The sequence below is a fragment of the Cavia porcellus genome, unplaced genomic scaffold (genome assembly GCF_034190915.1).
Source record: "Cavia porcellus strain 051 isolate PalLab524CR breed Dunkin Hartley unplaced genomic scaffold, mCavPor4.1 scaffold_23, whole genome shotgun sequence".
Classification (NCBI taxonomy): Eukaryota; Metazoa; Chordata; class Mammalia; order Rodentia; family Caviidae; genus Cavia; species Cavia porcellus.
In genome coordinates, this window is record NW_026947506.1 from 17,688,352 (window position 1) to 17,713,551 (window position 25,200).

General features: G+C 40.0%; 2 protein-coding genes across 2 annotated transcripts; both read right to left on the minus strand.

The window, feature by feature from the left end:
* Positions 1–535: 535 nt before the first annotated feature.
* On the minus strand, positions 536–7,577 carry LOC134472278 (speckle-type POZ protein-like). The gene is made up of 3 exons (XM_063233555.1): positions 7,547–7,577; positions 3,844–4,487; positions 536–541 (listed from the first exon to the last, which is right to left on the minus strand). Exons 1-3 carry the CDS (start codon positions 7,575–7,577, stop codon positions 536–538), a joined length of 681 nt encoding a protein of 226 aa, XP_063089625.1.
* A 5,036-nt stretch (positions 7,578–12,613) lies between these two features.
* Positions 12,614–13,654, minus strand: LOC100733224 (speckle-type POZ protein-like; the record flags this gene model as incomplete). Its single annotated transcript, XM_063233678.1, has 1 exon — positions 12,614–13,654. A coding segment is annotated over exon 1 (1,041 nt), but the record flags the coding sequence as incomplete, so codon positions are not given.
* Between the last annotated feature and the right edge of the window lie 11,546 nt (positions 13,655–25,200).

The following is a 25,200-nucleotide window of genomic DNA, read 5'->3' on the forward strand; positions in this document are numbered from 1 at the left end:
ACCCAACAATCATCATTGCTGTGCTCTCTTAGTTAATTTTAGGTTCTGAATTTTATACAAAATATGTGCACTAGTTGTAATTCAGTTGTGTAGATTTTGATATTTCTACATTAAGAAGATACTTTCTTGTACAAAATGACAAGAAAAACAGAAATCATGGGTAATGTGTAATAAATTTTCTTCTCTATAGCTACTTTTATAAATATGAGCATAACACTCACTATTAAAGATACACACACACACACACACACACAAACACACACACAAAATGTAGTAAAGCTAACGAAATGCAAGTTCTTCAAGTGCCTTTTAAATAGGGTAAAATTTTTCCAAAATTAACCCTTCTTAGAATATTGTATAAGTTTCTTCCTTGGATACACTGTGGAATTCCATTTGCATGGAAAATGTCATCAGTCTTGTAGGAACATTTTTTACATTTTTTCACGAATTCTCTTTGTGTAGCAATGCCTTTTAAACCAGGCTGATGAACGGTGGGAAAATGCTGCTTTGTTTCTAATCCAGCCCTAGAGCTGTGTTACAACTGAAGGGGCAAAAATTTTTCCACATTCTTGTGTACAGATACAAGAGTATTGCCTGGTATATACCTTGTGATACATAGTTAGTTGCGGTTTACGGAGATTACAAGATGACAGTAGGATGAATTACAAGTGCAAAATGGAAAGTAAAGAGGAATAGAAACTTTAAAAATTCAGGGTTACAGTACCTAAGAATTTAGACCGAGATATCTTCCACAGAGGTGTGATAAGGCTAATCCATGTGCCTGCTTTCAAGGTCAGGTACATTTGGCTCCTGTTGCTTCCCATTTTGGTTAGAAAACTCTAAATCTGTTCCATGTTTTCCTAGGGTTGTTGATTTGCTGACTGAGAGATCACTACATGCTAACTTTACACATAAATAATCAGTCATATTGTGATTAGAGTTGAATGAAGGAAACGAAATGGTTCATGCAATTTTACTATTTGTCACTAGTCTCCTACCACTTTCATCATCCGGGACTCCTGGATAGATACTTTATTTATTAGTGTGTTGTTTGCACATAAGAGTTGGAAGTGTCACAAGATGCCTTCACTAGTAGCTCGAGAATGTGTGACACACAACTTTGGATGATACAGGTCAATTGGTGCCTCCAGGGAGTTTGGCAGGCCTTTCAGTGCTTGCCAAATGCAGTTGGTGATTTCCTTGCTTCAGAATGCCTGTAAAGTTATGGCAAATTCTTGTTCATCTTCTGTCATATATTTTTCTTAGAATTAAGCAGTCAAACAAGTGGTTTCTTCAAAAAAGTCTTCTGCTAGTAATGTTGGATTAGCATTAACCCCCATCGAATCCCAACATCACAGAGGGATGATTGTTTTCTGGAAACGGGAGCACATCATCCTTCAAGAGTTCACAACTGTGACACCAACTGAGGGAATGAACAGGCATTCTCAGTCCTAACTCCTAATGCTTAACAGCTGGCATGTCATTCTCACAAGAGTGTTAATATAGCGCCATATCTCACTGGTTGCCCTTCAGCCACTTAAGCTGCAATTCTTGCCTGGTTCCTCTATAGAATTGCAAGAAAAACATTCTTTTGGTCAATTTGTACATTCAATATAACTTCTGTTTCTATGAAGCACTTGATAATAAGTCACTGTAACACATATTTGTACTCAGAGAAGCAGAGAAGTCCTGTGCTTGCCCTGAAAAATCTTTTGCCCTAATCCACTTTGCTCCATTCATTTCACTATGAGGAAATTACACTTTGTAAGTTATTTTCAATGTTTTTTGTTGTTCATTTGATGCAGTGATAGAAACTCATACTTTTTAATTTCCACATTTCATGTAAAAGATAATAATTATTTACATATTTGGAAAGAAAAAAATTAACATTTGAATGTTCTCCCTTGTAGGATGAACAGCGATTCCCAAGCAACTGGGATGACTCCTACATAATCAGCAAGTCAGGTATAGACAGCTGAGGAATCTGTGTTCTGAAAGTTTTCACACAAAAAATTAATAAAAAATTTCCTTTTTTCCTCCTTTAAAGCTTTTCCTGTTTTATTCTGTTTAATGAGGAGGAGAGAATGGACGTGAAATAAAACTTGAGGGTGATAATACCAAAACACATATTCCCACAACATCTAAGAACCATAGTTCTTTTCAAGAAATATGCACACAGAGTGAATTATTTTGTCTCATTTTCAACAATCTCAGCCGGCTTGAGGTGAGAAAGGGTCACTTCTAGGAGTAAGGACACAAGAATAGGACATGTGTATGCCAAATATCTGCAAAAGTCAGGCAGTAAACTGAGCCAAAGAAGCACTTGCCTGGCAATGACCAGGTTGTGAGTCGTGAGTTCAAGCCATGATAAAGACTGAGAGAGATAGCGATAGATAGACAGACAGACAGACAGACAGACAGATAGACAGATATATATATATATATATATATATATATATATATATATATATATAGAGAGAGAGAGAGAGAGAGAGAGAGACAAAACTCTTAGTGATTTTAGTGCATAATTGTTATACAGGTTGTTATCCCATATTGACATTCATGAAGATTTACACAACCAGCACATAAAGGGTTACCAGCTGTAAGCCCTGATTAAACAAATGTTTTGAAATCTGTACCTGTTCAAGACAAGGGGATCCATTTCTTTATATATTTTTAGAAGCTCTGAGCCATTACAGATTCTAGGTGATTCCAGAGTAACACCAGTAATGATTTTTACAAAAGCCCAAACTTTGAGATGAAACCCACTACGTTTTCATTTTTAATTTTAATTGTATTCTTCATAATACAATAGAAACATGTTTTCTACACTTATGAATATTAAATATTCACAGTGAGAAGCTCTTTTTGAGATTTATAGTGTGAATTTGCCAACAGCCATTTCTCAGTGCAGTTTTAAGTAATAAATTTTGCTTCCTCAACATGAATTCCTCTGGAATACATAAAACACTTCTACTTTTAATTCTCTTTTATGCCATTTTCATAAATCTGAGCATTTTCCTCTCTTTTTTCTCCAGGACCATGATTGGACTGCTCGCTCAGAGGCCTAGATTTTGCGGGAATGTGCTGTAGTGCTTGTGCTGCCTGTCTGTGTCACTGGGACAGGACAACATGAGCAAAGACTTGCATTGTGTGATTGTCCTTTGGCTTCAGCAGCCTGAGTTCTGGGTCATTTATTTCTCCCATCTACTATGTTAATTAGTGACATTGTACATCCACTGTGTTCATCCCGTGGATGGGCCTGAAATCATCAGCACACTGAAATTTTTCTTAGCTTCTGAATCTAACATACAGAAAAAGGATGAGGAGCCAAACAACTGTACAAAGTAAGATTCAGGTTTATTTACAGAGAAAAGTGAGGGACAGCAAAAAGCCCGTGTTACAAGTGGGGTGCCCAGGGATGCATGATGGTGCAGAAAGCCAGGAAGGAGTCTTGCATTTACAGAGTGAAGTTCATGGTCCCTGCCTCTAAGGGTAGCCCCACCCCAGGTCTGCCTTCAACATTGACAGGAGTTTTGGTTTCCGTTTGGCATCGACACTGTAAAAACCCACTTTGCTCAATATTATAAAACACAGATTTGAAAATGCATGATACACGACTTCTAAATTCTCAGTATCGCATTTCCTTTTTCTGACCTTAAGACTGTGGTCCCTTCTCTCCCCTAGAGAGGCACAATTTAATATTTCCACATAGAAGAGTGAAGTTTCCACGGATTTCCCTAGCATATTATGGTTCAGGGGCAGCAAATGTGGCCAGGGTTTTGGGAAGATAAATGGACATGTGGGATCTCTGGACAGTCTCACACGCTTGCATGGGGGTACCATGAATGCACACTGCATGGAAACCAGAGAGTGATAGGCTTCGGCCACCAAGTGAGGGTGGGACACCACCATGGCCTTCCACTCAGAGGTCTCCAGGATGTCAGAAACATGAAAATTGATGAAATCCAGTGTCCGGGTTTTCAACTGAGGTGCACTGTGGAGGTCAGCCAAGATGAGGATTTCCACGGCATTCTCCACAGAGAGGTTGCTGCACAGGTGGTTCTCACACATGAGCTTCAGGCGCTCCAGACCAAACCTGCTTGCAGCCTCCAGCAGTTCAGTTGCCATGATCCCTAGGTTTGGTGCCTTTCCAGTGTACATAAAGTATATCATTTCCTTAAAAACTTCAGGATCCATGTCACTGATTTCAACACGATTCTTTTTGCTTCCTTGCTTTTCATGTTCCAACAACGCCATGAAAACTGGAGAGCGAGCTGCTAAGATGGCTTTGTGAGCCTGGAATTCCTGGCCAGCCACACACAAGCAACAGTCTGAGAGCTGGGATCGCTCCCACAGTCCTCCTAGATCCTCTGCCAAGCAGCCCTCAGGAACCTTAACCAGCTTCCTAATATTCTGGCTGGAATGATTGGTGGGATCTTGTGCTACTTTCACTTCACAGAAGAAGGAAAGCTTGTCATTGGAGAGAAGCCCATTGTTTGGATCCAAAAGAAACTCTCTAAGGATGAAATGTTTGAATCCCCAGTCCTTTCCTCGCACAAATGTATAAGCTTGTGGACTTGAGAGCACCTTGGTTTTCTCTCCTTTGGCATTCAGAATGGAAAAGGTGAATTTTGCATGAGCTACCCTCCTTGGACAGCAGATCATTCCCAGGTATAAGCACACATAATCTTTGCTTTGTTCATCAAGACCATTTGGGTAGAGTCGTAAGCACCATTTCACTTGATCATTTCCTTCAGCTGAAAAGATTGAACTTTGAATGCAGTCATCTATTTCCTTTAGGCAAAATCTAATGTTATCAATGGACCACAAAAAGGACACGTTCACTACTTTGATGTCTGTGGTGTACCTGCTGTCCACTGTGGGCCCCTGTGACATTTCTGCTGGGCCTGCGGTACTGGAAACCCTTAACATCAGGAGAGTGAAAGTGCAGCAAGCTTGTCAAGTCACAGGAATCAAATTTCTTCTTCACCAGATGGCACAAATTTCACTGCAGTCAGCAGTTCCAAGACAGGCAGGGCAGTATGGCAATCACAAGTAGAGAGCCTAGTTTATAGATTAAAAGAAATACTTATTTATAAATAAGCTGACTGAGATTTCCTAGTATGTAAGTCAATTCTGAAAAGTTTCTTGATCACTCAAAGAAATAGCTCACCAAAATGCACAGACCTTAAAATACGAAGCCTTGTTGAGTCCCGTCTGAGTTCCTTTCAGGAGGCTAATTCATCTGGGCTGGAAGCAAGGATATGAATTCCAAGTTTCAAGCAGGGAACCACCTCATCATGGAAACAGAAAGGATTCTTCCTTCTTGGTGTCCCTTTTATAACTCTTAGGACAGGATCCACCCTATGGTGTTTCTTCCCACCCTATTCTAATCCAATTGCCCTAGGTGTGTCTCACTCAAAATGTGAGAGTCAGTCAATTTTCATCCTACCTGTCTTTTCTATATGTTTATGAAAACAGTCTGTTTGACTAGCCCAGAATTTCTTTTGTCTCATTCATATGGGGGAGTTCTCTGGTCTATCGTCTTCCTGCCATTTCCAGAAGATGAGAGGCTAGGGTGGAGGATAGTAACTCCAGCATGCCACTGTTCTCAGTAGGCCCTCTGTGTTTATTCCTTTCTGGTGGTAAGGAGCAAAGCAGGACAGATCGGTCAATAAGGCACCTTTTCCCTTGGGATCACATGTGGGTGAAAGCCAGTTGCAGGGAAGTAATGTGAAGGGAGCAGATTCAAGGCTCCATGAGAAATAGGTGTGCTGGGAGTGAAGAGGTGGTTCTTCTGGGTAATCTGATACAGTGTCGGGAGCAAGGGACATGGATTTGGGACAGGCACAAACAGTGAATATTGGCAGAATGTCTCTAAACCTAAAGTCTAGTGTGGGACAACTGTAAATGCTACTTCCTCAGAGCTTTTAGATCTCCTACTAACCTAGTTCACTCCTTGGACCCAATGTTTGGAAACAGTAATATTACTGAGTTCCACTGGCATTTCCTGGGACATGGGTCATGCTGGGAGTGCCAGGAGTCCAGGCAAACCCTCTCCCCACCATGAGCAGCTGTGAGTCTGCCAGCCTGCAGGCTGAGAAACAAACATCACATCTTCTCCCCCTATCCCATTAGCATGTCGGAGCCAGTAATCTGGACGTCCCTTGAGAGGTTGACCCTAGGCAATGTAGTAAGGAGGGGATTTCCTTGTATCATCTCTTTGAAGCCCAATACTTTTATCCATGTTTTGGTTTGTTCTCTAAAATATGGTCTTTTTTTAAAAAGCTGGTTGTGTTTAACTGAGTTTCCACATACATGAAAGTATGCATAGGCATTTTGAAGCAAACAACCGATTCTAGCACAGCCATTAGTGACTTCCTTATTGTCTGATTTTAAAGACCTAAAACTCCTTTCTCAGACTGTTTGGATTAATTTTATACTAGGTTTCTCAGTATGAATTCTGTGTTTCAAGACATGGACAACTATTTGGAAGAAAAAAATAGACAACATGATAGATAGGGAAGATTTCAGATTATCTAGTTTTGAAATTTATATCTCTTACATTGCGTTATTATGTCCAATTTTGCTCTGTTTTGTTGTGTTTAATTTTATCTCCTTTCACAAAAAATAACAATGCTGATTTGCAGGGTGTGGGCGAACACATCATTAATCCCAGCACTCTCAAAGCTGAGGCAGGAATATCATTGCAGTTTCAAGGACATGTGGGATTAAATACTAACTTGAATTAAAAACCAAAAGAATGAAAGGACAGAGGGAATGAGGGATGGAAGGAAGCAAGGAACGAAAGAAGGAAGCAAGAAAGGAAGGAAGAAAGGAAGGAAGGAAGGAAGAAAACAAGGAAGGAAGAAAGGAAGGAAGGTAGACAGTAAGAAGGGCTACCACTTCAGGGATAGATATCACTGGCTTTCTTCCAAAGCTTCTCTTTTTTCTGTTTTACATACTCAGAGTGTGATCCAGTTTTCCTCCAGCATCAGAAGTGTTACATACCCTCATGTACTTGGGGACCTTATTGGAAGGAGCACAACAGTCCTAATCCCTAACAGATTTTTTTTTTCTCTTTTTCATTTTTATTGTTACCAGGGATAGAACTCAGGACTACAGCTTGCCAGGAAATTGCTTATGCTACTGAGAGAAATCCCCAGCCCATCCCTAACAGATTTTGATACTCTATTTTTATTTGAATGTCTGCAAACTTGTCTATTACACATGGGCAGGTAGAATTCTTTTAATCAGTGCTAACTGGAGAAATAATTGCCTCAATTATTGGTAGGTTAAATTCCTCTTCTGTACCAGGAAAGCTTTCTGTCATGATGTCTACAAAGTGCTTTTAATGTCATTTGTTGTCTCTCCTCGTCACTAAGTGCCAGCCTGTACTCAGTATGTGAAGTCCTTTCCTCAAACTGGCCTAAAGTGCTCTGAATTTTTAAAATGGATTTTTTTCTCTTGCATATCGGCTTGAATCTATTTAATGGGTTCATTTATTTCTTAGGTTGTGCTTCAACAGTTCTTGTAAGCTCGCCTTTTTTTTGGGGCTGTGTCTGAACTAACATCACTAAGAAGGTTGTGTATTTTGGTAATCTCTGTAGTTAGTTGTGGTTACTTGAGAGATTACTTGTGTTTTAATATATTCCACAGCCTCATTCAATTGCCTTGTTGCCACATTGAAGTAACCTACCATTGGGTTTATTGGGTTTTCAAATTTTGCAACCTCATTTCCCCCCAGGTTTGCTTTATTGGCCTGGGTGCCAGAGGATTAGTCTGATTTGTGTGTTCTCATGTCTTTTCTGTTTCAGTTGAATTCTTGGAGTGATACTTGCTAGTTTCCTAACAGTGTGAACTGAATTCGGGAAGATAAAACAGAATGCAAACAATCATAAACAATATATGAATTCATGATATGTCCAATCTGTCCTCAAGGGTTAAGATTCAAAATATATTTCAGAGGAAGAAGAGTAATGGCCAAAGGGAAAGAGATTACAATACAACGGAGATGGTAGATGGATCCCACCTACTGGGGGAAACTAATGCAGAAGACTAAATGAGATTTGAAAGAGAAAAATTGAAATCCAAATAAAAGCATACCCACAGGGAAGTTAGGAATCACAGTCACCCGCAGAAATTAAGAACAAAATAAAGGAGAAATTAAAAGCAGATTAATAAAACAAGAAAATACCAAACCAAAAAGAAAAATGAATGAAAAAAAAATCGTTCTCTTCCAGGATTCTCTCTGGATTCATTATTAGATGCCCTATGGATACAGTGTTCTGAGTTCCGCCATTCTTTCCCTTCAAACCAGGCACTGCCTTATGATGGAGTAGTAGACAGCATTAGCCAGCCTGCCTCAAGAGGAGGCTCATTTGAATAAGCTCATTCCAATCAATTTCCATGTGTCTGCACCCAACTAGGGTCTTCTAAAGGAAGCCAGCAGCTGTTCTGGTTAAGGTTCATCTGGCTTCACTTCAACATGGCTCCCGCCAAACATTCCCTCCCGCTGAATGACAAAATCCTTCTCCATTCTGTGCCAGACAGTAAAGACCTCGATGTCTGCTGCTTACCTACACTGCTGAGCCTCTCAGCATTGTCCACTGGCCTCACTAGCTATCACTGTTACCAGGAACAAGAGTCCCCAGGTCCAAACATCTCCCCTCACTAGTGTTGATGATTTCCTGATTCTGCAATAACTAGCATAACCAAAATAGGTTCAATGCCCCTATCAGTGCAATACCCAACAATCATCATTGCTGTGCTCTCTTAGTTAATTTTAGGTTCGGAATTTTATACAAAATATGTGCACTAGTTGTAATTCAGTTGTGTAGATTTTGATACTTCTACATTAAGAAGATACTTTCTTGTACAAAATGACAAGAAAAATAGAAATCATGGGTAATTTGTAATAAATTTTCTTCTCTATAGCTACTTTTACAAATATGAGCATAACACTCACTATTAGAGATACACACACACACACACACGCACACAAACACACACACAAAATGTAGTAAAGCTAATGAAATGCAAGCTCTTGAATTTCCTTTTAAATAGGGTAAAATTTTTCCAAAGTTAACCCTTCTTAGAATATTGTATAAGTTTCTTCCTTGGATACACTGTGGAATTCCATTTGCATGGAAAATGTCATCAGCCTTGTAGGAACATTTTGTACATTTTTTCATGAAATCTCTTTGTGTAGTAATGCCTTTTAAACCAGGCTAATGAAAGGTTGGAAAATGCTGCTTTTGTTTCTAATCCAGCCCTAGAGCTATGTTAGAACTGACGGGGCAAAAATTTTTCCACATTCTTGTGTACAGATACAAGAGTATTGCCTGGCATATACCTTGTGATACATAGTAAGTTGCGGTTTATTGAGATTACAAGATGACAGTAGGATGAACTACAAGTGCAAAATGGAAAGTAAAGAGGAATAGAAACTTTAAAGATTCAGGGTTACAGTACCTAAGAATTTAGACCGAGATGTCTTCCACAGAGGTGTGATAAGGCTAATCCATGTGCCTGCTTTCAAGGTCAGGTACATTTGGCTCCTGTTGCTTCCCATTTTGGTTAGAAAACTCTAAATCTGTTCCATGTTTTCCTAGGGTTGTTGATTTTCTGACTGACAGATCACTACATGCTAACTATACACATAAATAATCAGTCATATTGTGATTAGACTTGAATGAAGGAAAAGAAATGGTTCATACAAGTTTACTATTTGTCACTAGTCTCCTACCACTTTCATCATCCGGGACTCCTGGATAGATACTTTATTTATTAGTGTGTTGTTTGCACATAAGAGTTGGAAGTGTCACAAGATGCCTTCACTAGTAGCTCGAGAATGTGTGACACACAACTTTGGATGATACAGGTAAATTGGTGCCTCCGGGGACTTTGGCAGGCCTTTCAGTGCTTGCCAAATGCAGTTGGTGATTTCCTTGCTTCAGAATGCCTGTAAAGTTATGGCAAATTCTTGTTCATCTTCTGTCATATATTTTTCTTAGAATTAAGCAGTCAAACAAGTGGTTTCTTCAAAAAAGTCTTCTGCTAGTAATGTTGGATTAGCATTAACCCCCATGGAATCCCAACATGGCAGAGGGATGATTGTTTTCTGGAAACGGGAGCACTTCAGCCTTCAAGAGTTCACAACTGTGACACCAACTGAGGGAATGAACAGGCATTCTCAGTCCTAACTCCTAATGCTTAACAGCTGGCATGTCATTCTCACAAGAGTGTTAATATAGCGCCATATCTCACTGGTTGCCCTTCAGCCACTTAAGCTGCAATTCTTGCCTGGTTCCTCTGTAGAATTGCAAGGAAAACATTCTTTTGGTCAATTTGTACATTCAATATAACTTCTGTTTCTATGAAGCACTTGACAATAAGTCACTGTAACACATATTTGTACTCAGAGAAGCTGAGAAGACCTGTGCTTGCCCTGAAAAATCTTCTGCCCTAATCCACTTTGCTCCATTCATTTCACTATGAGGAAATTACACTTTGTAAGTTATTTTCAATGTTTTTTGTTGTTCATTTGATGCAGTGATAGAAACTCATACTTTTTAATTTCCACATTTCATGTAAAAGATAATAATTATTTACATATTTGGAAAGAAAAAAAATTAACATTTGAATGTTCTCCCTTGTAGGATGAACAGCGATTCCCAAGCAACTGGGATGACTCCTACATAATCAGCAAGTCAGGTATGGACAGCTGAGGAATCTGTGTTCTGAAAGTTTTCACACAAAAAATTAATAAAAATTTTCCTTTTTTCCTCCTTTAAAGCTTTTCCTGTTTTATTCTCTTTAATGAGGAGGAGAGAATGGACATGAAATAAAACTTGAGGGTGATAATACCAAAACACATATTCCCACAACATCTAAGAACCATAGTTCTTTTCAAGAAATATGCACACAAAGTGAATTATTTTGTCTCATTTTCAACAATCTCAGCCGGCTTGAGGTGAGAAAGGGACACTTCTAGGAGTAAGGACACAAGAATAGGACATGTGTATGCCAAATATCTGCAAAAGTCAGGCAGTAAACTGAGCCAAAGAAGCACTTGCCTGGCAATGACCAGGTTGTGAGTTGTGAGTTCAAGCCATGATAAAGACTGAGAGAGATAGAGATAGATAGACAGACATACAGACAGACAGATAGACATATATATATATATATATATATATATATATAGAGAGAGAGAGAGAGAGAGAGAGAGAGAGAGAGAAAGAGAGAGAGACAAAACTCTTAGTGATTTTACTGCATAGTTGTTATACAGGTTGTTATCCCATATTGACATTCATGAAGATTAACACAACCAGCACATAAAGGGTTACCAGCTGTAAGCCCTGATTAAACAAATGTTTTGAAATCTGTACCTGTTCAAGACAAGGGGATCCATTTCTTTATATATTTTTAGAAGCTCTGAGCCATTACAGATTCTAGGTGATTCCAGAGTAACACCACTAATGATTTTTACAAAAGCCCAAACTTTGAGATGAAACCCACTACGTTTTCATTTTTAATTTTAATTCCATTCTTCATAATACCATAGAAACATGTATTCTATTCTTATGAATATTAAATGTTCACAGTGAGAAAGCTCTTTTTGAGATTTATAGTGTGAATTTGCCAACAGCCATTTCTCAGTGCAGTTGTAAGTAATAAATTTTGCTTCCTCAACATGAATTCCTCTGAAATACATAAAACACTTCTACTTTTAATTCTCTTTCATGCCATTTTCATAAATCTGAGCATTTTCCTCTCTTTTTTCTCCAGGACCATGATTGGACTGCTCGCTCAGAGGCCTAGATTTTGCGGGAATGTGCTGTAGTGCTTGTGCTGCCTGTCTGTGTCACTGGGACAGGACAACATGAGCAAAGACTTGCATTGTGTGATTGTCCTTTGGCTTCAGCAGCCTGAGTTCTGGGTCATTTATTTCTGCCATCTACTATGTTAATTAGTGACATTGTACATCCACTGTGTTCATCCCGTGGATGGGCCTGAAATCATCAGCACACTGAAATTTTTCTTAGCTTCTGAATCTAACATACAGAAAAAGGATGAGGAGCCAAACAACTGTACAAAGTAAGATTCAGGTTTATTTACAGAGAAAAGTGAGGGACAGCAAAAAGCCCGTGTTACAAGTGGGGTGCCCAGGGATGCATGATGGTGCAGAAAGCCAGGAAGGAGTCTTGCATTTACAGAGTGAAGTTCATGGTCCCTGCCTCTAAGGGTAGCCCCACCCCAGGTCTGCCTTCAACATTGACAGGAGTTTTGGTTTCCGTTTGGCATCGACACTGTAAAAACCCACTTTGCTCAATATTATAAAACACAGATTTGAAAATGCATGATACACGACTTCTAAATTCTCAGTATCGCATTTCCTTTTTCTGACCTTAAGACGGTGGTCCCTTCTCTCCCCTAGAGAGGCACAATTTAATATTTCCACATAGAAGAGTGAAGTTTCCACGGATTTCCCTAGCATATTATGGTTCAGGGGCAGCAAATGTGGCCAGGGTTTTGGGAAGATAAATGGACATGTGGGATCTCAGGACAGTCTCACACGCTTGCATGGGGGTACCATGAATGCACACTGCATGGAAACCAGAGAGTGATAGGCTTCGGCCACCAAGTGAGGGTGGGACACCACCATGGCCTTCCACTCAGAGGTCTCCAGGATGTCAGAAACATGAAAATTGATGAAATCCAGTGTCCGGGTTTTCAACTGAGGTGCACTGTGGAGGTCAGCCAAGATGAGGATTTCCACGGCATTCTCCACAGAGAGGTTGCTGCACAGGTGGTTCTCACACATGAGCTTCAGGCGCTCCAGACCAAACCTGCTTGCAGCCTCCAGCAGTTCAGTTGCCATGATCCCTAGGTTTGGTGCCTTTCCAGTGTACATAAAGTATATCATTTCCTTAAAAACTTCAGGATCCATGTCACTGATTTCAACACGATTCTTTTTGCTTCCTTGCTTTTCATGTTCCAACAACGCCATGAAAACTGGAGAGCGAGCTGCTAAGATGGCTTTGTGAGCCTGGAATTCCTGGCCAGCCACATACAAGCAACAGTCTGAGAGCTGGGATCGCTCCCACAGTCCTCCTAGATCCTCTGCCAAGCAGCCCTCAGGAACCTTAACCAGCTTCCTAATATTCTGGCTGGAATGATTGGTGGGATCTTGTGCTACTTTCACTTCACAGAAGAAGGAAAGCTTGTCATTGGAGAGAAGCCCATTGTTTGGATCCAAAAGAAACTCTCTAAGGATGAAATGTTTGAATCCCCAGTCCTTTCCTCGCACAAATGTATAAGCTTGTGGACTTGAGAGCACCTTGGTTTTCTCTCCTTTGGCATTCAGAATGGAAAAGGTGAATTTTGCATGAGCTACCCTCCTTGGACAGGAGATCATTCCCAGGTATAAGCACACATAATCTTTGCTTTGTTCATCAAGACCATTTGGGTAGAGTCGTAAGCACCATTTCACTTGATCATTTCCTTCAGCTGAAAAGATTGAACTTTGAATGCAGTCATCTATTTCCTTTAGGCAAAATCTAATGTTATCAATGGTCCACAAAAAGGACACGTTCACTACTTTGATGTCTGTGGTGTACCTGCTGTCCACTGTGGGCCCCTGTGACATTTCTGCTGGGCCTGCGGTACTGGAAACCATTAACATCAGCAGAGTGAAAGTGCAGCAAGCTTGTCAAGTCACAGGAATCAAATTTCTTCTTCACCAGATGGCACAAATTTCACTGCAGTCAGCAGTTCCAAGACAGGCAGGGCAGTATGGCAATCACAAGTAGAGAGCCTAGTTTATAGATTAAAAGAAATACTTATTTAGAAATAAGCTGACTGAGATTTCCTAGTATATAAGTCAATTCTGAAAAGTTTCTTGATCACTCAAAGAAATAGCTCACCAAAATGCACAGACCTTAAAATACGAAGCCTTGTTGAGTCCCGTCTGAGTTCCTTTCAGGAGGCTAATTCATCTGGGCTGGAAGCAAGGATATGAATTCCAAGTTTCAAGCAGGGAACCACCTCATCATGGAAACAGAAAGGATTCTTCCTTCTTGGTGTCCCTTTTATAACTCTTAGGACAGGATCCACCCTATGGTGGTTCTTCGCACCCTATTCTAATCCAATTGCCCTAGGTGTGTCTCACTCAAAATGTGAGAGTCAGTCAATTTTCATCCTACCTGTCTTTTCTATATGTTTATGAAAACAGTCTGTTTGACTAGCCCAGAATTTCTTTTGTCTCATTCATATGGGGTAGTTCTCTGGTCTATCGTCTTCCTGCCATTTCCAGAAGATGAGAGGCTAGGGTGGAGGATAGTAACTCCAGCATGCCACTGTTCTCAGTAGGCCCTCTGTGTTTATTCCTTTCTGGTGGTAAGGAGCAAAGCAGGACAGATCGGTCAATAAGGCACCTTTTCCCTTGGGATCACATGTGGGTGAAAGCCAGTTGCAGGGAAGTAATGTGAAGGGAGCAGATTCAAGGCTCCATGAGAAATAGGTGTGCTGGGAGTGAAGAGGTGGTTCTTCTGGGTAATCTGATACAGTGTCGGGAGCAAGGGACATGGATTTGGGACAGGCACAAATATGTGAATATTGGCAGAATGTCTCTAAACCTAAAGTCTAGTGTGGGACAACTGTAAATGCTACTTCCTCAGAGCTTTTAGATCTCCTACTAACCTAGTTCACTCCTTGGACCCAATGTTTGGAAACAGTAATATTACTGAGTTCCACTGGCATTTCCTGGGACATGGGTCATGCTGGGAGTGCCAGGAGTCCAGGCAAACCCTCTCCCCACCATGAGCAGCTGTGAGTCTGCCAGCCTGCAGGCTGAGAAACAAACATCACATCTTCTCCCCCTATCCCATTAGCATGTCGGAGCCAGTAATCTGGACGTCCCTTGAGAGGTTGACCCTAGGCAATGTAGTAAGGAGGGGATTTCCTTCTATCATCTCTTTGAAGCCCAATACTTTTATCCATGTTTTGGTTTGTTCTATAAAATATGGTCTTTTTTTTTAAAGCTGGTTGTGTTTAACTGAGTTTCCACATACATGAAAGTATGCATAGGCATTTTGAAGCAAACAACCGATTCTAGCACAGCCATTAGTGACTTCCTTTTTGTCTGATTTTAAAGACCTAAAACTCCTTTCTCAGACTGTTTGGATTAATTTTATACTAGGTTTCTCAGTATGAATTCTGTGTTTCAAGACATGGACAACTATTTGGAAGAAAAAAATAGACAACATGATAGATAGGGAAGATTTCAGATTATCTAGTTTTGAAATTTATATCTCTTACATTGCGTTATTATGTCCAATTTTGCTCTGTTTTGTTGTGTTTAATTTTATCTCCTTTCACAAAAAATAACAATGCTGATTTGCAGGGTGTGGGCGAACACATCATTAATCCCAGCACTCTCAAAGCTGAGGCAGGAATATCATTTCAGTTTCAAGGACATGTGGGATTAAATACTAACTTGAATTAAAAACCAAAAGAATGGAAGGACAGAGGGAATGAGGGATGGAAGGAAGCAAGGAAGGAAAGAAGGAAGCCAGCAAGGAAGGAAGGAAGGAAGGAAGGAAGGAAGGAAGGAAGGAAGGTAGACCGTAAGAAGGGCTACCACTTCAGGGATAGATATCACTGGCTTTCTTCCAAAGCTTCTCTGTTTTCTGTTTTACATACTCAGAGTGTGATCCAGTTTTCCTCCAGCCTCAGAAGTGTTACATAACCTCATGTACTTGGGGACCTTATTGGAAGGAGCACAACAGTCCTCATCCCTAACAGATATTTTTTTTCTCTTTTTCGTTTTTATTGTTACCAGGGATAGAACTCAGGACTACTGCTTGCCAGGAAGTTGCTTATCCTACTGAGAGAAATCCCCAGCCCATCCCTAACAGATTTTAATACTCTATTTTTATTTGAATGTCTGCAAACTTGTCTATTACACATGGGCAGGTAGAATTCTTTTAATCAGTGCTAACTGGAGAAATAATTGCCTCAATTATTGGTAGGTTAAATTCCTCTTCTGTACCAGGAAAGCTTTCTGTCTTGATGTCTACAAAGTGCTTTTAATGTCATTTGTTGTCTCTCCTCGTCACTAAGTGCCAGCCTGTACTCAGTATGTGAAGTCCTTTCCTCAAACTGGCCTAAAGTGCTCTGAATTTTTAAAATGGATTTTTTTCTCTTGCATATTGGCTTGAATCTATTTAATGGGTTTATTTATTTCTTAGGTTGTGCTTCAACAGTTCTTGTAAACTCGCCTGATTGTTTGGCTGTGTCTGAACTAACATCACTAAGAATGTTGTGTATTTTGGTAATCTCTGTAGTTAGTTGTGGTTACTTGAGAGATTACTTCTGTTTTAATATATTCCACAACCTCATTCAATTGCCTTGTTGCCACATTGAAGTAACCTACCATTGGGTTTTCAAATTTTGCAACCTCATTTCCCCCCAGGTTTGCTTTATTGGCCTGGGTGCCAGAGGATTAGTCTGATTTGTGTGTTCTCCTGTCTTTTCTGTTTCAGTTGAATTCTTGGAGTGATACTTGCTAGTTTCCTAACAGTATGAACTGAATTCGGGAAGATAAAACAGAATGCAAACAATCATAAACAGTATATGAATTCATGATATGTCCAATCTGTCCTCAAGGGTTAAGATTCAAAATATATTTCAGAGGAAGAAGAGTAATGGCCAAAGGGAAAGAGATTACAATACAATGGAGATGGTAGATGGATCCCACCTACTGGGGGAAACTAATGCAGAAGACTAAATGAGATTTGAAAGAGAAAAATTGAAATCCAAACAAAAGCATACCCACAGGGAAGTTAGGAATCACAGTCACCCGCAGAAATTAAGAACAAAATAAAGGAGAATTAAAAAGCAGATGAATAAAACAAGAAAATACCAAACCAAAAAGAAAAATGAATGAAAAAAAAATCGTTCTCTTCCAGGATTCTCTCTGGATTCATTATTAGATGCCCTATGGATACAGTGTTCTGAGTTCCGCCATTCTTTCCCTTCAAACCAGGCACTGCCTTATGATGGAGTAGTAGACAGCATTAGCCAGCCTGCCTCAAGAGGAGGCTCATTTGAATAAGCTCATTCCAATCAATTTCCATGTGTCTGCACCCATCTAGGGTCTTGTAAAGGAAGCCAGCAGCTGTTCTGGTTAAGGTTCATCTGACTTCACTTCAACATGGCTCCCGCCAAACATTCCCTCCCGCTGAATGACAAAATCCTTCTCCATTCTGTGCCAGACAGTAAACACCTCGATGTCTGCTGCTTACCTACACTGCTGAGTCTCTCAGCATTGTCCACTGGCCTCTCTAGCTGTCACTGTTACCAGGAACAAGAGTCCCCAGGTCCAAACATCTTCCCTCACTAGTGTTGATGATTTCCTGATTCTGCAATAACTAGCATAACCAAAATAGGTTCAATGCCCCTATCAGTACAATACCCAACAATCATCATTGCTGTGCTCTCTTAGTTAATTTTAGGTTCTGAATTTTATACAAAATATGTGCACTAGTTGTAATTCAGTTGTGTAGATTTTGATATTTCTACATTAAGAAGATACTTTCTTGTACAAAATGACAAGAAAAACAGAAATCATGGGTAATGTGTAATAAATTTTCTTCTCTATAGCTACTTTTATAAATATGAGCATAACACTCACTATTAAAGATACACACACACACACACACACACAAACACACACACAAAATGTAGTAAAGCTAACGAAATGCAAGTTCTTCAAGTGCCTTTTAAATAGGGTAAAATTTTTCCAAAATTAACCCTTCTTAGAATATTGTATAAGTTTCTTCCTTGGATACACTGTGGAATTCCATTTGCATGGAAAATGTCATCAGTCTTGTAGGAACATTTTTTACATTTTTTCACGAATTCTCTTTGTGTAGCAATGCCTTTTAAACCAGGCTGATGAACGGTGGGAAAATGCTGCTTTGTTTCTAATCCAGCCCTAGAGCTGTGTTACAACTGAAGGGGCAAAAATTTTTCCACATTCTTGTGTACAGATACAAGAGTATTGCCTGGTATATACCTTGTGATACATAGTTAGTTGCGGTTTACGGAGATTACAAGATGACAGTAGGATGAATTACAAGTGCAAAATGGAAAGTAAAGAGGAATAGAAACTTTAAAAATTCAGGGTTACAGTACCTAAGAATTTAGACCGAGATATCTTCCACAGAGGTGTGATAAGGCTAATCCATGTGCCTGCTTTCAAGGTCAGGTACATTTGGCTCCTGTTGCTTCCCATTTTGGTTAGAAAACTCTAAATCTGTTCCATGTTTTCCTAGGGTTGTTGATTTGCTGACTGAGAGATCACTACATGCTAACTTTACACATAAATAATCAGTCATATTGTGATTAGAGTTGAATGAAGGAAACGAAATGGTTCATGCAATTTTACTATTTGTCACTAGTCTCCTACCACTTTCATCATCCGGGACTCCTGGATAGATACTTTATTTATTAGTGTGTTGTTTGCACATAAGAGTTGGAAGTGTCACAAGATGCCTTCACTAGTAGCTCGAGAATGTGTGACACACAACTTTGGATGATACAGGTCAATTGGTGCCTCCAGGGAGTTTGGCAGGCCTTTCAGTGCTTGCCAAATGCAGTTGGTGATTTCCTTGCTTCAGAATGCCTGTAAAGTTATGGCAAATTCTTGTTCATCTTCTGTCATATATTTTTCTTAGAATTAAGCAGTCAAACAAGTGGTTTCTTCAAAAAAGTCTTCTGCTAGTAATGTTGGATTAGCATTAACCCCCATCGAATCCCAACATCACAGAGGGATGATTGTTTTCTGGAAACGGGAGCACATCATCCTTCAAGAGTTCACAACTGTGACACCAACTGAGGGAATGAACAGGCATTCTCAGTCCTAACTCCTAATGCTTAACAGCTGGCATGTCATTCTCACAAGAGTGTTAATATAGCGCCATATCTCACTGGTTGCCCTTCAGCCACTTAAGCTGCAATTCTTGCCTGGTTCCTCTATAGAATTGCAAGAAAAACATTCTTTTGGTCAATTTGTACATTCAATATAACTTCTGTTTCTATGAAGCACTTGATAATAAGTCACTGTAACACATATTTGTACTCAGAGAAGCAGAGAAGTCCTGTGCTTGCCCTGAAAAATCTTTTGCCCTAATCCACTTTGCTCCATTCATTTCACTATGAGGAAATTACACTTTGTAAGTTATTTTCAATGTTTTTTGTTGTTCATTTGATGCAGTGATAGAAACTCATACTTTTTAATTTCCACATTTCATGTAAAAGATAATAATTATTTACATATTTGGAAAGAAAAAAATTAACATTTGAATGTTCTCCCTTGTAGGATGAACAGCGATTCCCAAGCAACTGGGATGACTCCTACATAATCAGCAAGTCAGGTATAGACAGCTGAGGAATCTGTGTTCTGAAAGTTTTCACACAAAAAATTAATAAAAAATTTCCTTTTTTCCTCCTTTAAAGCTTTTCCTGTTTTATTCTGTTTAATGAGGAGGAGAGAATGGACGTGAAATAAAACTTGAGGGTGATAATACCAAAACACATATTCCCACAACATCTAAGAACCATAGTTCTTTTCAAGAAATATACACACAGAGTGAATTATTTTGTCTCATTTTCAACAATCTCAGCCGGCTTGAGGTGAGAAAGGGTCACTTCTAGGAGTAAGGACACAAGAATAGGACATGTGTATGCCAAATATCTGCAAAAGTCAGGCAGTAAACTGAGCCAAAGAAGCACTTGCCTGGCAATGACCAGGTTGTGAGTCGTGAGTTCAAGCCATGATAAAGACTGAGAGAGATAGCGATAGATAGACAGACAGACAGACAGACAGACAGATAGACAGATATATATATATATATATATATATATATATATATATATATAGAGAGAGAGAGAGAGAGAGAGAGAGAGAGAGACAAAACTCTTAGTGATTTTAGTGCATAATTGTTATACAGGTTGTTATCCCATATTGACATTCATGAAGATTTACACAACCAGCACATAAAGGGTTACCAGCTGTAAGCCCTGATTAAACAAATGTTTTGAAATCTGTACCTGTTCAAGACAAGGGGATCCATTTCTTTATATATTTTTAGAAGCTCTGAGCCATTACAGATTCTAGGTGATTCCAGAGTAACACCAGTAATGATTTTTACAAAAGCCCAAACTTTGAGATGAAACCCACTACGTTTTCATTTTTAATTTTAATTGTATTCTTCATAATACAATAGAAACATGTTTTCTACACTTATGAATATTAAATATTCACAGTGAGAAGCTCTTTTTGAGATTTATAGTGTGAATTTGCCAACAGCCATTTCTCAGTGCAGTTTTAAGTAATAAATTTTGCTTCCTCAACATGAATTCCTCTGGAATACATAAAACACTTCTACTTTTAATTCTCTTTTATGCCATTTTCATAAATCTGAGCATTTTCCTCTCTTTTTTCTCCAGGACCATGATTGGACTGCTCGCTCAGAGGCCTAGATTTTGCGGGAATGTGCTGTAGTGCTTGTGCTGCCTGTCTGTGTCACTGGGACAGGACAACATGAGCAAAGACTTGCATTGTGTGATTGTCCTTTGGCTTCAGCAGCCTGAGTTCTGGGTCATTTATTTCTCCCATCTACTATGTTAATTAGTGACATTGTACATCCACTGTGTTCATCCCGTGGATGGGCCTGAAATCATCAGCACACTGAAATTTTTCTTAGCTTCTGAATCTAACATACAGAAAAAGGATGAGGAGCCAAACAACTGTACAAAGTAAGATTCAGGTTTATTTACAGAGAAAAGTGAGGGACAGCAAAAAGCCCGTGTTAAAAGTGGGGTGCCCAGGGATGCATGATGGTACAGAAAGCCAGGAAGGAGTCTTGCATTTACAGAGTGAAGTTCATGGTCCCTGCCTCTAAGGGTAGCCCCACCCCAGGTCTGCCTTCAACATTGACAGGAGTTTTGGTTTCAGTTTGGCATCGACATTGTAAAAACCCACTTTGCACAATATTATAAAACACAGATTTGAAAATGCATGATACACGACTTCTAAATTCTCAATATCGCATTTCCTTTTTCTGACCTTAAGAGGGTGGACCCGTCTCTCCCCTAGAGAGGCACAATTTAATATTTCCACATAGAAGAGTGAAGTTTCCACGGATTGCCCTAGCATATTATGGTTCAGGGGCAGCAAATGTGGCCAGGGTTTTGGGAAGATAAATGGACATGTGGGATCTCAGTACAGTCTCACACGCTTGCATGGGGGTACCATGAATGCACACTGCATGGAAACCAGAGAGTGATAGGCTTCGGCCACCAAGTGAGGGTGGGACACCACCATGGCCTTCCACTCAGAGGTCTCCAGGATGTCAGAAACATGAAAATTGATGAAATCCAGTGTCCCGGTTTTCAACTGATGTGCACTGTGGAGGTCAGCCAAGATGAGGATTTCCACGGCATTCTCCACAGAGAGGTTGCTGCACAGGTGGTTCTCACACATGAGCTTCAGGTGCTCCAGACCAAACCTGGTTGCAGCCTCCAGCAGTTCAGTTGCCATTATCCCTAGGTTTGGTGCCTTTCCAGTGTACATAAAGTATATCATTTCCTTAAAAACTTCAGGATCCATGTCACTGATTTCAACACAATTCTTTTTGCTTCCTTGCTTTTCATGTTCCAACAATGCCATTAAAACTGGAGAGCAAGCTGCTAAGATGGCTTTGTGAGCCTGGAATTCCTAGCCAGCCACACACAAGCAACAGTCTGAGAGCTGGGATCGCTCCCACAGTCCTCCTAGATCCTCTGCCAAGCAGCCCTCAGGAACCTTAACCAGCTTCCTAATATTCTGGCTGGAATGATTGGTGGGATCTTGTGCTACTTTCACTTCACAGAAGAAGGAAAGCTTGTCATTGGAGAGAAGCCCATTGTTTGGATCCAAAAGAAACTCTCTAAGGATGAAATGTTTGAATCCCCAGTCCTTTCCTCGCACAAATGTATAAGCTTGTGGACTTGAGAGCACCTTGGTTTTCTCTCCTTTGGCATTCAGAATGGAAAAGGTGAATTTTGCATGAGCTACCCTCCTTGGACAGCAAATCATTCCCAGGTATAAGCACACATAATCTTTGCTTTGTTCATCAAGACCATTTGGGTAGAGTCGTAAGCACCATTTCACTTGATCATTTCCTTCAGCTGAAAAGATTGAACTTTGAATGCAGTCATCTATTTCCTTTAGGCAAAATCTAATGTTATCAATGGTCCACAAAAAGGACACGTTCACTACTTTGATGTCTGTGGTGTACCTGCTGTCCACTGTTGGCCCCCGTGACATTTCTGCTGGGCCTGCGGTACTGGAAACCCTTAACATCAGCAGAGTGAAAGTGCAGCAAGCTTGTCAAGTCACACGAATCAAATTTCTTCTTCACCAGATGGCACAAATTTCACTGCAGTCAGCAGTTCCAAGACAGGCAGGGCAGTATGGCAATCACAAGTAGAGAGCCTAGTTTATAGATTAAAAGAAATACGTATTTAGAAATAAGCTGACTGAGATTTCCTAGTATATAAGTCAATTCTGAAATGTTTCTTGATCACTCAAAGAAATAGCTCACCAAAATGCACAGACCCTAAAATACGAAGCCTTGTTGAGTCCCGTCTGAGTTCCTTTCAGGAGGCTAATTCATCTGGGCTGGAAGCAAGGATATGAATTCCAAGTTTCAAGCAGGGAACCACCTCATCATGGAAACAGAAAGGATTCTTCCTTCTTGGTGTCCCTTTTATAACTCTTAGGACAGGATCCACCCTATGGTGGTTCTTCCCACCCTATTCTAATCCAATTGCCCTAGGTGTGTCTCACTCAAAATGTGAGACTCAGTCAATTTTCATCCTACCTGTCTTTTCTATATGTTTATGAAAACAGTCTGTTTTACTAGCCCACAGTTTCTTTTGTCTCATTCATATGGGGGAGTTCTCTGGTCTATCGTCTTCCTGCCATTTCCAGAAGATGAGAGGATAGGGTGGAGGATAGTAACTCCAGCATGCCACTGTTCTCAGTAGGCCTTCTGTGTTTATTCCTTTCTGGTGGTAAGGAGCAAAGCAGGACTGAGAGGTCAATAAGGCACCTTTTCCCTTGGGATCACATGTGGGTGAAAGCCAGTTGCAGGGAAGTAATGTGAAGGGAGCAGATTCAAGGCTCCATGAGAAATAGGTGTGCTGGGAGTGAAGAGGTGGTTCTTCTGGGTAATCTGATACAGTGTCGGGAGCAAGGGACATGGATTTGGGACAGGCACAAACAGTGAATATTGGCAGAATGTCTCTAAACCTAAAGTCTAGTGTGGGACAACTGTAAATGCTACTTCCTCAGAGCTCTTAGATCTCCTAGTAACCTAGTTCACTCCTTGGACCCAATGTTTGGAAATAGTAATATTACTGAGTTCCACTGGCATTTCCTGGGACATGGGTCATGCTGGGAGTGCCAGGAGTCCAGGCAAACCCTCTCCCCACCATGAGCACCTGTGAGTCTGCCAGCCTGCAGGCTGAGAAACAAACATCACATCTTCTCCCCCTGTCCCATTAGCAAGTCGGAGCCAGTAATCTGGACGTCCCTTGAGAGGTTGACCCTAGGCAATGTAGTAAGGAGGGGATTTCCTTCTATCATCTCTTTGAAGCCCAATACTTTTATCCATGTTTTGGTTTGTTCTATATAATATGGTCTTTTTTTTTTTAAGCTGGTTGTGTTTAACTGAGTTTCCACATACATGAAAGTATGCACAGGCATTTTGAAGCAAACAGCAGATTCTAGCACAGCCATTAGTGACTTCCTTTTTGTCTGATTTTAAAGACCTAAAACTCCTTTCTCAGACTGTTTGGATTAATTTTATACTAGGTTGCTCAGTATGAATTCTCTGTGTGGCAAGACATGGACAACTATTTGGAAGAAAACAAGAGACAACATGATAGATAAGGAAAATTTCAGATTATCTAGTTTTGAAATTTATATCTCTTACATTGAGTTATTATGTCCAATTTTGCTCTGTTTTGTTCTGTTTAATTTTATCTCCTTTCACACAAAATAACAATGCTGATTTGCAGGGTGTGGGCGAACACATCGTTAACCCCAGCACTCTCAAAGCTGAGGCAGGAATATCATTGCAGGTTCACGGACATGTGGGATTAAATACTAACTTGAATTAAAAACCAAAAGAATGAAAGGACAGAGGGAATGAGGGATGGAAAGAAGCAAGGAAGGAAAGAAGGAAGCAAGGAAGGAAGGAAGGAAGCAAGGAAGGAAGGAAGGAAGGAAGGAAGGAAGGAAGGAAGGAAGGAAGGAAGGTAGACAGTAAGAAGGGCTACCACTTCAGGGATAGATATCACTGGCTTTCTTCCAAAGCTTCTCTTTTTTCTGTTTTACATACTCAGAGTGTGATCCAGTTTTCCTCCAGCCTCAGAAGTGTTACATACCCTCATGTACTTGGGGACCTTATAGGAAGGAGCACAACAGTCCTCATGCCTAACAGATATTTTTGTTTTCTCTTTTTCGTTTTTATTGTTACCAGGGATAGAACTCAGGACTACTGCTTGCCAGGAAGTTGCTTATGCTACTGAGAGAAATCCCCAGCCCATCCCTAACAGATTTTAATACTCTATTTTTATTTGAATGTCTGCAAACTTGTCTATTACACATGGGCAGGTAGAATTCTTTTAATCAGTGCTAACTGGAGAAATAATTGCCTCAATTATTGGTAGGTTAAATTCCTCTTCTGTACCAGGAAAGCTTTCTGTCATGATGTCTACAAAGTGCTTTTAATGTCATTTGTTGTCTCTCCTCGTCACTAAGTGAAAGCCTGTACTCAGTATGTGAAGTCCTTTCCTCAAACTGGCCTAAAGTGCTCTGAATTTTTAAACTGGATTTTTTTTCTCTTGCATATTGGCTTGAATCTATTTAATGGGTTCATTTATTTCTTAGGTTGTGCTTCAACAGTTCTTGTAAGCTCGCCTTTTTTTTTGACTGTGTCTGAACTAACATCACTAAGAATGTTGTGTATTTTGGTAATCTCTGTAGTTAGTTGTGGTTACTTGAGAGTTTACTTCTGATTTAATATATTCCACAGCCTCATTGAATTGCCTTGTTGCCACATTGAAGTAACCTACCAT

What these genes read in the sequence shown, in the direction of transcription:
- LOC134472278 (XM_063233555.1), bottom strand. Translation starts at nt 7,577, where the DNA reads ATGTTAGTTCAGACACAGCCCCAAAAAAAAG. An exon ending in GACACAGCCCCAAAAAAAAG is followed by an intron (nt 4,488 to 7,546) that starts GCGAGCTTACAA and finishes ACAATGGGCTTC; the next exon opens with TCTCCAATGACAAGCTTTCC.